Below are 12250 nucleotides of genomic sequence, written 5' to 3'. Positions count from 1 at the left end.
GATGGAAACATATCTCTCTCTCTCTCTCTCTCTCTTGTGTAGCTGAGAGATAGGATAGGTCTTTCCTATCTCAAATGTACTTCACCAATAAGCCAATTTAGTTTAGACTCTGCAGTGATCTCCATGTGTGTTACTTAAAAAGCTGCAACAACTAAACTCTGCACTCTGTAACTGGAGTGGTCGCTTCCTTGGTGCTTTGCTAAATAATCACAAAACCCCAACACTGAGGTGGCTGGCAGAGGTTCCTGGCAGATGCAGGGTGTCCCTGCCTGTCTAGGGGATTGTCCTGCTTCTCTGCAGGAAAAGGATGTTGAAGTAGAAGAGTTGAGCTGAGATCTAGTGTGGTGTAGTGCAGGGGTTCTCTAAAATGGGGAGGAGAGCTGGTCTTGTGGTAGTGAGCAGGAATTGTCCCCTTTGCTAAGCAGGGTCTGCCTTGGTTTGCACTTGGGTGGGAGACTGAGTAGCAGGCAGCTTCTTATGTTGTTTAGAGCTAGAGAACTTGGGAAGAAAATTGACTCATAAAGAATGACAAGTCTAGTAATTCACACTGATATTTTTAACAAGACAAAAGGCAAAAATAGGAACAGAATTTATTAAGGATCGGTAGGTACAGGGAAATAGGGACTGTCCCTGATCCATAGAGGTAGCTGGAGCATACAGAATTACTGTGTTCAGAATAATTTTGCAAATAGAGTAAATCCACGTTTGGATAATTGTAATTCCTTGGATGTCAGGCATCGTCACCCAAGGGTCCATGGGCCCCGTGCCTGTTTCTTCCTTCTGAAAGTCATTTGATCAAGTCCAACTGTAAGAAAAAGTATGTGGGTTTTCTGATTTTGTAGCCAGCAGATACTGGCAAGCTCTTATCCTTAAATCCCCTTTTCTATTCTCCATTCATCCCCAGCTGGAAAAGGAAATTGCTCTTTATGCTATGTGCTCTGGGAAACTGCTGCCACCTGCAGGTGAGAGCTAGCAAAAACACATACGGAGAAGGGCATATCAAAATAGATGGGAAGTAATTAACTGGATAACGGTAGAATCTGCCTCCCCTCCGCCCCCTTTCCAATTTTAATCCCCAATGCGGCTTAGCGTAAAGAGCCTTACAGGAAGCTTCTATATTAAAAGCCCTGTGTTCCCCTCAGAGGCACCTCAATCAATGCCAGGCTAGCTAAAAGGCACTCAGTGCTGCTTTATGGCGGGAGAAGGAACGCAAGGAACGGTGCGATCTCCAATCAGTGTCGTCACGCAGGCTTGATTGTGAACGAGCTCTTTGCAGCACTCCCAAGTGCTTCCAGCACTGCAGAACAGCATGCTCTGATGCAGTCCGTGACATGCGAGGAGGACAGCTCTGGCACGCTGCAGGCACAGCACACAGCAGAGAAGGTCTCTGGCTTGGAGGGAGGAAATTAAAATGACTGCATAGCGGAGTCTGCTTACTAAGACAGTCACTGCTGCCGTGAGAAAATGGAAGGCCTCCTTTCCTGAGCCGTGTAGTGGATAGAAAGACCTGGGTCTGACTCCCCCAGGTGGCCTTGCCTTGGCTCAGGTGCGCTCTCTCTCTCTCTCTCTCTCTCTCAAGTCAGCCTGCCTCATAGGGCTGCTGGGAAGCAAAATGGGATACTCCCTCCCCCAAATGCCCTGGAATTCTTAAGGAGGAGACTCCTACTGGATCAGACCAAGGGTCCATCTCAGGGGTGGTCTTTATATGAGGCAAGGTGAGGCATTACCTCAGGCGGCGGATTTATTGGGGCACCAGCAGGGTGACAGGATGTCGCAGCCAGAGTAGCTCTTTGGGACTGACCTGACCCTTGCAAACCTTTCCTCACATTCCTTGCAAGAAACACAAGGAGAGAAGAGGAGGTTGCTAGCAATCTTCTCTTCTCTACGCCACCCCCTGCCCACTTCCAAAGGTCAATTTTGAAAGTGGGCTCTCTGGAAGAGCCCAGAAAAGGATGTGATGGCTTTTGCTAGGCAGAAGACTCTGTAAGTCCTCCTTTGGGTGTATTCACCCATGTCGGTTCTTAATCTGCTGGATCCTAGACTGGAATGTGGCTGGGAAACTGGGAAACTGGGAAACTTAGAATTTTGCTTTTTATAACTCTTACAGTCACCCCATACATTCTGAACAGCAAATCCCGGCCCTGAATGGCAAATCCTCAATTTAGAGCTGTCTTAGGGCTGATCTATATGTTTGGGAAAAGAATCATGTAGTCTAGGGCTCCGTAGGCCTATTCTGCACAGCAGAATGAGGTGGCAGAATGGACCATACCACTTCAGACTGCAGGTGGGTGTGTGTGCCATTTTCAAAGCTCTCCTTTACTAAAAAAGAAACAAAAATATCCCTGTAAGTAAGGAAACAAACAAACAATACCCTAGCACATCACGCAGGAAGTTCCTAGCCCAGCCTGCTTCTCACTATGTTAGCTTTCTATGTTAGCTTTCTAAATGTAAGAAGCTTCCTTGGCAATGGAGCATTAAAAATTGTGATCTCTCTGCATGTAGAAAATTCGCATGGTCGGGAAAAGGTTGTCCAGAATCCTTCTCCCTGATTAGTTAACTTTCCATGAGCAGAGGAGAGCTGGTCTTGTGGTAGCAAGCATGACTTGTCCCCTTAGCTAAGCAGGGTCCACCCTGGTTGCATTTGGATGGGAGACGATGTGTGAGCACTGTAAGGTATTCCTCTTAATGGATGGAGCCGCTCTGGGAAGAGCATCTAGGTTCCAAGTTCCCTCTCTGGCTGAGAGATATTCCTGTCTGCAACCTTGGAGAAGCCGCTGCCAGTCTGTGAAGACAATTCTGAGCTAGATGGACCAATGGTCTGACTCAGTATATGGCAGCTTCCTATGTTCCTATTTTTCTTTCTTTCTTAAATGCACAGAACATTCATACATGCAATCCTGCACTTGGTATTTGAAGTGCTGCTATCAAGGACTGACGTGAGAGTCTGGAATGAGTGGATCATGCTCCTAACCAAAACTGCAACGGGCCCCCTGCGGCTTAGAAGCCGTATTGCATCCCAGGTGCCCATGTCCTCCATGTTCTCCAGCCTCTGTTGACATTGCGTGGTAAATTTGCACCCTTGTTATCAGAATGTTTTTGGTTGGCTGTAACGTGAAGCTACTCTGTGCTTCATTCTAGATGAATCAGTGAACTGATGAATGAATGCTACTAGCACTCATTGTGCATAAAAAGTGTTGTCTTGTAGGGATGTTGTTTCTGTTACTCCATTACGAGCCTGGTTGGTTGGGAACATGGCAGCCCAGAGACGCCTGCAACATTTGTTTGTTTTCTTCTCCTGCTTAGTACCTTCCACTGAATGGAGAATTCATGATGGCCCCTGGTGCTGGGTTTGCAGCATTTGACGGCGCTTACGATCCAGGATGCGAGACAGGTATTGTGCTCAGCCTCCCGTTAATTAGTCATGCAAATTAAGCACATTGAGAATATGCCTCAGCTCACTTGAATTATTCTCTTAGTCATAATTAACTGTCCCCTAGAGCCCTACCAAGTTTTAAAATTACAGTTGGAGCTTTTCTTTCAAAATTGAAAACGAGATTGAGAGAGAGAGAGAGGAAGAAGGAAAAGAGAAACACATAAACACTGGTTGTTGTATGCATCCCACCAGGAACATCTTCTGTGGAGGCTCTATTGAAATGAAGAAGTGTTGCTCTTGCCAAACATTCATTCATATCCATGCAGCATACCTGGGGAATGATCACAGTGGAATCATCTTCATTGCTGGCACTTTCATTGTTTCTAGTAGCAAAAGGGAGCCACATCCAGACTAGTTACTTATGACTGAGCACCCTTGAAATCAATGAGGCGAGTTCGTCCCAACTGATTTAAGTCCCATTAATTTCAATTGGACTTAGTCAGGGCTAACTTAGTTTGGAAGTTTGTTTATTTGTTTACTACATTTATATCCAATGGGGGAGTTGTCATCTAATAGCACCTTGTAGTCTTCCTCCAAGGAGCCCAGAGCAGTGTCCATGTTTATCTTCACAACAATCCTGTGATATAGGTTTAGGCTGAAAGATAACTGACTGGTCAGAGTCATCCAGAGAGGCGGGTCTCATGATCAGTGAGACCTGCCTTAAGAGGGTTTGTGGGGAGAGTGGGCTTAGCCCCGCAGACGATCACAATTGCAGCCCTGGGCAGCCGGATTGGCCGCCCACACGACGGCCAGCTCCACCACCGAGCCAGAGGGGGCTGTGGGGATCGGGGGCCGTGTGGCCCCCAGAAGTTCCAGGACCCCCAGGGCCGGGACACACTACAGTGTCCACTGAAGAACACTCTTTCTAGATCCAGGGCCTGCCACTAAAGGAGAAGATAGATAAGCACCACCCAGTTTGATCTGGGACTGAAGCTTGGAAGCAATGTGCAGGGTTCTCAAACTTGGGTCTCCAGATGCTGTTGGACTACAACTCCCATCATCCCTAGGCACAATGGCTGGGGATGATGGGAGCTGTAGTCTAACAACACCTTGTGACCCAGGTTTGAGAAGCCCCCAGGACTAATGTGGACCACACAGATTCTCATTGGCTTGGTTTTGAGGGAGGAAGTGAGAGGGCTATTTTAATGTAGTAAATTTTATGTTAATGTTATGGTTGCTACCCAGTTAAACAGATCTTACAGAACAATCCCATGCATGTTTACTCAGAAGTAAGTCCCAATGCATTCAATGGGACTTACTCATAGTACAAGTATGTAGGATTGTAGCCCTAGTTGATTAATTATTTTAGCCAATTAACTGACTGATGTATCAATTCGATTGGAGTTGTAGTAAGTTTGCATGTGGTTAAAAGCAATAGTTCTGAGGCAAGAGGCATACTTTATTTGATCCAACCAGGAGCAGGCAACCTTGGGTCTCCAGATGTTGCTGAACTACAACTCCCATCATCCCCAGCCTATACCTCCCTGTGGAGTTCATGTGGAACTCTTGATCAAGGAGATGTTGTTGCTTTATCTGTAGGTGGGAAAAAATTCCTATAATACCATGAGGTCATTCATACAATCCAAAACTGTGCTCTACCAAGGTTTGGGATCTGTGTGCACTCCCAGTTTGTGGTTAAGTGCAAGCAAGGTAGGAGGAAAACCTGAGTTGAAGGGATTGTGTGGATGCAAGGTAGGAGGAACAATTACCCAGGCTTTCCTCCTACCTTGCTTCCACACTATGAGGCACTTCACAAGATTGCTGTGAAGTGCCGCGATGAGGTCTGTGGGGAGAGTGGGCTTAGACCACTCTTCCCACAGACGATCAACGGCGGAGCCCTGGGCGGCCTGATCGGCCACCCACATGACTGCTGGCTCCCTCACGGAGCCGGTGGGGGCTGTGGGGATCGGGGCCACACTGCCCCCAGAAGTCCCAGGATGCCCTGCGCAAGTGCGCGGGGCATCCTGGAGAGACACTCGAGCCTGGGGGTCTACTCATGGGTCACCATGCACCATGGCGAAACATGAGCAAATAAATGGGGTTAATGGAGCGCTCACTCCGTTAACCTCATTGAGGGGGAGGATGGTTTAGGCGGGCTAGCCGCCTTGGGAGCACCAGGCTCACCCGTGAGCACTGGAGAGCTGGTTCCCACAAGCACTGGAAAACTGGTTCCCAGTGCTCGTGGGAAGAGCCTCTACCACTTCTACCCAGGTTTTCCTCTGACTTTGCTTGCACACCACCGAAAATTAGAACACAGCTCCCAAACCTGGGTAGAGCACAGTTTTTGGTGGTGCGGAAAACCTCCATGCCTTCTAAACTGGTAGCCCTGCCTCCCATAGCAAGGCCCTGGGTTCTTCTGTGCATTCTGGGTTACATGCAAATCTGTGACGGCTTTGTTAATATTAAACAGAGAGAAGGTTGTTAATGAATTAAATATGAATTTCAGTAATACACTGTGTACGGGAGCCCCTGTGTATTGTTTATTTTCATATTAAATTCCCCAGCAGAGGAACAATGGGAGGTACTTCGTGGATGGCATGTTTACAGTTGCAGTTGCAGAGAGCTGTGGCTGAAACACTCCCTACCCCCTGCCCCATGGCTAATACATTGCAAATAAAGTTGTCGTGCTTATTGTCATCTAGAGCTTCCCACAGGCGGATTCACATGTTTTGTTTGTGGAAGAGTTTGCCATGATTCTCTCCATTGACGTCTCTATGTTCCACATAGCATTTCCGTAATATCTGGGATAATAGACCAGATACTCTTGTAATATTTGTGGCTGCAATCCCTTATCGTTGTGAGGCGTGGCTTGCTTTCAGAAGTACTATATGTTGGAGATAAGTAATATTTAAAGTTTGAGCCTGAGACACCCAAACCTGTAAGGGTTTATGGACAGGCAGCGGGGATGTAACCTGCCTAGGGAGCAATGAAGTTGCTGGTTCGAATCCCCGCTGGTATGATTCCCAGTCTATGGGAAACACCTATCTCGGGCAGCAGCGATACAGGAAGATGCTGAAAGGCATCATCTCACACTGCGCGGGAGATGGCAATGGTAAACCCTTCCTGTATTCTACCAAAGAAAACCATAGGGCTCTGTGATCGCCAGGAGTTGACACTGACTCGACAGCACAACTTTACACACAACTTTATTTTATTTCAATATATACTGCAGAGTATTTCAGGAGCTAACTGACTCCCGTTACAGCAGAAGCTAACAGGGTCTCAGGGGCATCAGCTTATAAATGATAAACATGGAGAATCGTGTAAGATTAAACTAATCTACTTTATTTAGAAGTACATGATGATAGGAAAGACCTATACCCTAGTTGCTAGCTACATGGTGGTCAGAGAGAGAGATCTATAGAAATATTCTGGGGAGGAGGAGGAGGAGGAGGTGGTCACTCCAAGGAAGTTCCTGAGTATATTCTATTCATTAGGAAGTGGGGGGTGGGTATCATAGAGGCAGAGATAAACAGGAATGAGACGGAGACCCTAACTGACTATCTCTACTCCCAATGCCCCTAGCGGTCATTAGGGTCATCAGTGCAAAAGGTCAATGCCAGCTGGATCTGGATCTATAGCCTGGCCTACCCATGCAGCAGAATAAGCTGGTGGGGTCCTCAGGCAGTGTGGTGGTTTGTAGCAATTCAAACTGCAGCTGGTGAATGCAGTTTTTGAAAGCTCAGTCACATGAGGGCTGTGCGACCCTCAGGGACATATTTTTGGGAGGCACAATCGGCTTCAGAAGGAAAGGAAGGTTCCTGACCTCTCCTGTAGCATCAGCACAGCATTAGAGTACCAGTGCTAAGTTAGTCCGCATGCCATCTACTGCCTATAAATCCAGGCAGACACTTTAAATTCCAATATTTTTCCTTCATATTTTGTAAGACTGGTCTTGTGGTAGCAAGCATGCCTTGTCCCCTTAGCTAAGCAGGGTCCACCCTGGTTGCATATGAATGGGAGACTAGAAGTGTGAGCACTGTAAGATATTCCCCTCAGGGGATGGAGCCGCTCTGGGAAGAGCATCTAGGCTCTAAGTTCCTTCCCTGGCATCTCCAAGATAGGGCTGAGAGAGATTCCTGCCTGCAACCTTGGAGAAGCCGCTGCCAGTCTGTGAAGACAATGCTGAACTAGATAGACCAATGTTCTGACTCAGTATATGGCAGCTTCCTATGTTCCTAATATAAGTTGACACTGCCTTCTGGGGTAGGTGGGGGTGGGTGGATACCGGCTCACACACTAAGCAGCATCCAGTGGGCATTGTGACTACTACAGGAACTGCTGGATGCTTATAAAACTGCACTGATGCAGCTGCGCAAGAGTGCTCTTGTGCACAATCACACAAGATTGCACAAATGCAGTTGTGCAGTGGACAGCCAATGAATGTCCATCATGCAACTGCATTTGCATAATTCTGTGCGTTTGCATAAGCGTATTCTTGTGCAACGGCTTCAATGCAGGGTTTTTTTGAGCACACAGCAGTTCCTGTGGCACTCACAACACCGGTGGGATGCTCCACAGCATGTTCGCCACTGATTCACATACTGCGCAAGGCCATGTGGGCAGTTGCTGCTGCTGACAGTGTTGCGCAACAGGGTCCGGCAACTGGCATAAAGTTGCACAACCGCAGTTGCACAGTGCACAGTTGCACATTATTTCCAATGGGCATTGCATTGAACAACTTCGTTTGTACAACTTTACGCTGGAGTAGAACCACACTACTGTGTCCAATATCATTGGTGGTGGTTGTATGGACACAGCAGCAAGAGCAGTGCTCCCACCGCCCGCGTTGCCTTGTGCAGTATGTGAGAATTTTGGAAAACCATAAACTAGAAACTTGCTATATAGATAGTTTGGATTTCAGGGGAGCTATACGCTTTGGCGTTATATGCCGTATTCTGTGATTAGCAATGTGGATCTGGCCAGGAAGTTTCCTAGACTGTCTGCTCTCAGTTGTCCTTCCTTAGGAGGAGGAGGAGGAGGAGGAGGAGGAGGAAGAGGAGAGTAATTTCTTTCTGTGGTGAGGAGCCATGCATGTGCACTGGCTTTCTCCATGGATTGTGTGATTTCCCCCTTGCCACTCCAGGCCGAAAAGTAAAATTGTCTCAACATTCATTCTGCCCAGAATGATGGACAAGTAAAAAGAAAAGAAAGAAAAAATCCGTGGCACAAGGCAGACTTCACATTCTGCTCTGACTCTGTCTTTGCTGTCTTTCTTGTGTTAGGTTCAGAAGTCACATTTAGTAGTGCAGAGAATTACCACTGGTACGACCCCACACTGTGGCATGCAGCAACCTCCTTGGATGACCTAGAGCGGGGCAAGTACATCTTCTCTGTGGATGAGGAATGTGTCCCCTGCCAGCACGACGATGTTCTCTTTCGGCCTGAAACGTCCTTCCGCATCAACATCGAATCATCCGAGCAGATGATACGACTCAGAAGCATTTCATTAATGGGTCAGGTAAAGCGGGGCATTGGTGGACTGAAACAGAGACTGCTGCTGCTGGTTTGATATTTTCCACACGTCACTTCAATCACAGTGTTACAGCGATGCGTCTTAAAGCTGTGCCTGATCAGCGTCTGAGATTTGACAGAAGAATGTTGCAGTTCCCAATTGTTAGAAGACATTTCTTGATGGGTATTAATTGTTAGGAGATGGAGACTGGGGACAGAGATCTCTCTGGAATGTAGAAAGCCTTCAGAATTTGGAGGTGACCCAGACTAAGGGGAGGAGAGGGTGTAAGGTGTGCGTGAGAGAGGAGAAAACTAGTGTGCAATTTCGGGGACAAAAGGAAAGAGAGAGAAAGAGATGGGAGTAGAACACACCTTGGGGAACAGAGCCTCTTTCTGAGGATCTGATGTGAGATAATGATGAATCTAGTGCTTCGTAAGAGTTCACATGCTACTTCCCTCCATCATACTCTGTTACAAGCTGCCTAACTTCAGTCCTCCAGCTATTTTGGGACTACAACTCCCATCATCCACAGCCACACTGGCCAATAGGAATGATGGGAGTTGTAGTCCAATATCTGCAGGAGGGCTAAAGTTGTGCAGCCCTGCTCTATTACATATGTACAAATAAACCAAATAAAATGCCAGCTACTTCCACCAGTGATCTCTTAGCCAAAGGAAGCCAACTCCCATGTTGTTCTGCCTCCATGGTTAGTGGAAGTGCAACAACCTCTGTGTCTTGTTCTCCTCACTGACTTTCTCTCCTTTCTACTCTTCGTTTTAGGCTTCTTAGTCCATCATCTTGCTCCTCTATCTCTCTTCATTCCCTAGACGCTCCTCCTCAGACCCTTGTTCTTCATCAGGGGTCCACGACTCAAAAGCCCCCGTGGGCCGGAACCAACCATGACTTGGTGTGTGTGTGTGGGGGGGGGGCAAGGTTAATTGTCAGTGCATTAATTATTATATTAAAATTAATGAACAAAATCAATGCAAGCAATTATTAGCTACTTATGGGTCTTTTCCTCCCATCAAGGGACCCACCATTTTAACCAAGGGTAGTAGCCAGAAAATAGCCCCTGCTAACTTGGCAAAGAGGCACCTTTTAATGTGGTGGTTCTATTTATTTAGCAGGGGGAGAGTAACTGGCCCTATCCACCCCCAGCACAGGACTTCCAGTGACTGTTGCTGGTGTCTATCTTATGGGGTTTTTTAGATTGTAAGCCCTTTGGGGACAGGGTTCCATCTTATTTGTTTGTTATTTCTCTGTGTAAACCACCCTGAGCCCTTTTTGGAAGGGTGGTATAGAAATCGAATGAATGAATGAATAAAAATAGGCCTTGTCCCTACTCAGTCAGTGGGGCACCTGGAGTGACAACCCCAAACAAATGCCAAGTCCTCTCCCTCTCCCTAAATCACCATTGCTTTCAGGCGGCAATCTTAGGCATGCTTACTTAAGAGTACGCTTTACTGGGTAAAGGCAAAGTGTGCCATTGAGTCAGTGTCGACTCCTGGCAACCACAGAGCCATGTGGGTTTTTAGGTAGAATACAGGAGGGGTTTACCATTGCCTCCTCCCGTGCAGTATGAGATGGTGCCTTTCAGCATCTTCCTATATCGCTGCTGCCCAGTATAGGTGTTTCCCAAATTCTGGGGAACATACCAGCGGGGATTTGAATTGGCAACCTCTGGCTTGCTAGTCAAGTCATTTCCCCGCTGCACCAGTAGGTGGCTTGCTTTACTGGGTACACCACGTTTATTTCCAAGTAAACATGCATAGGATGGTGTTGTCAGGCAGTTTCCAGAGAGGACAGAGGATGGCCTCCCTCAGAAAAGAAGGAACTGACTTAGAGCAACCCTCCAGGTGTCACCCTGTTTTAAAGTAACCCTCTACCTTGCTGGGGTGCACCCTGCCTGTGCCCACCTGTGGTAGCAAGCATGACTTGCCCCCCTAGCTAAGCAAGGTCAACCCTGGTTGCATTTGAATAGGAGACCACATGTGAGCACTGTAAGATATTCCCCTCAGGGGATGGAGCCGCTCTGGGAAGAGCATCTAGGTTCCAAGTTCCCTCCCTGGCATCTCCAAGATAAGGCTGAGAGAGATTCCTGCCTGCAACCTTGGAGAAGCCGCTGCCAGTCTGTGAAGACAATACTGAACTAGATAGACTAATGGTCTGACTCAGTATATGGCAGCTTCCTATGTTCCTATGTCCCCATGCTGATGCTGCCACTGCAGTTCCAACCCATTCCAGAGATGGAAGTTTGGGATGGTAGTAGTAGTATTGTAGTAGTATTAGTATTTGTACTGTAGTACAAATTTGAATCCCCGCCGGACTGTTTCCTAGACTATGGGAAACACCTATATCGGGCAGCAGCGATATAAGAAGATGCTGAAAGGCATCATCATATACTGCGCAGGAGGAGGCAATGGTAAACCGCTCCTGTATTCTACCAAAGAAAAACCACAGGGCTCTCTGGTCACCAGGAGTTGACACCGACTCGACAGCACACTTTTCTTTTACAAATTGGAAAAATAAATAAGTAAAGAAATAAATGAAAACCCGTCGCTGCTGCTGCTGCTGCTCACACAGCAACAACTGCCTCACTTGCTTGCCAGTCCATCGCTGCCACATGCATCACATCAGGTCTCAAGCCGCTCAATGCATTGAGCCGCTGCTGGTCAGCAGGAGAAGCCAAGAGCTTTTCATGGCTTCTGCTGTTGCTGCAGGATATTCCTACCTGGGGGCCAGCAAAAAGAGGCCCTGTGGGTCAGATCCAGCCTCTGGGCTTTATGTTGTGCAGGCCTGTTCTAAGGTAGGCACCAGTCCTCTAGTTAAGCCTAAGATTGGGACCCTCTGTGTCCCCTGCCTGATCCTTTTCCTGTGCAGCTACGCCCCAACATTGGAGTTCCCATCCGTGCGACCTCTGGTTCACTTCCTCTTTCCCCACTCAGGCACTTCCATCGAACTGTTCACCCTGGCTCCTCCCTTCTGAGCCTCCTCCCTTTCAGTTTTCTCTCATTCCTTCCCTAGTGTGCCTTCGTCATCCTTTCTTGCTGCGAAACTTGTGATTTCTTGTTTCCTAAACTGGTAGTTTATATTCCACAATGGCAGGTGTTTACACCAGGGATTCTCAGTGTTGGGTCCCCAGATGTTATTGGACTTCAGCTCCCATAATCCCCAACCAAAGGCCACTGGGGCAGGGGGTTATGGGAGTTGAAGTCCAGTAACAGCTGGGGACCCAACATTGAGAATCCCTGGTTTACACCACCCAGGCAGAAGTTCATGCAGGGACTACTTCCACTTACTTCTGGTCCAAGGAGAGGACGGGGTGGCAGGGAGTTATGCTGCTGCCCCGCCAGACCGGTTTT

At 47.6% G+C, this 12250-nt stretch overlaps 1 protein-coding gene across 4 annotated transcripts in view; it reads left to right on the top strand.

The window, feature by feature from the left end:
* Positions 1-980: 980 nt before the first annotated feature.
* AMN (amnion associated transmembrane protein) overlaps positions 981-12250 on the top strand; it is a 35713-nt gene continuing 24443 nt past the window's right edge. For 2 of the 4 annotated variants that reach the window (XM_053283611.1, XM_053283610.1), the window contains exons 1-3: positions 981-1383; positions 3304-3391; positions 8659-8894. In XM_053283611.1, coding sequence (XP_053139586.1) covers positions 1318-1383; positions 3304-3391; positions 8659-8894 — 390 coding nt within the window. In that variant the 5' untranslated portion in view covers positions 981-1317. Of the gene's footprint in view, positions 1547-1600; positions 1716-3303; positions 3392-8658; positions 8895-12250 lie in introns of those variants that run through there. The other 2 variants (XM_053283612.1, XM_053283613.1) reach the window with 2 other exon arrangements.

This window comes from Hemicordylus capensis, chromosome 1, assembly GCF_027244095.1.
Source record: "Hemicordylus capensis ecotype Gifberg chromosome 1, rHemCap1.1.pri, whole genome shotgun sequence".
NCBI classification, from domain to species: Eukaryota; Metazoa; Chordata; class Lepidosauria; order Squamata; family Cordylidae; genus Hemicordylus; species Hemicordylus capensis.
The sequence above is the reverse complement of the archived record's forward strand: the minus strand, read 5'-3'. Positions and strand labels throughout refer to the sequence as shown.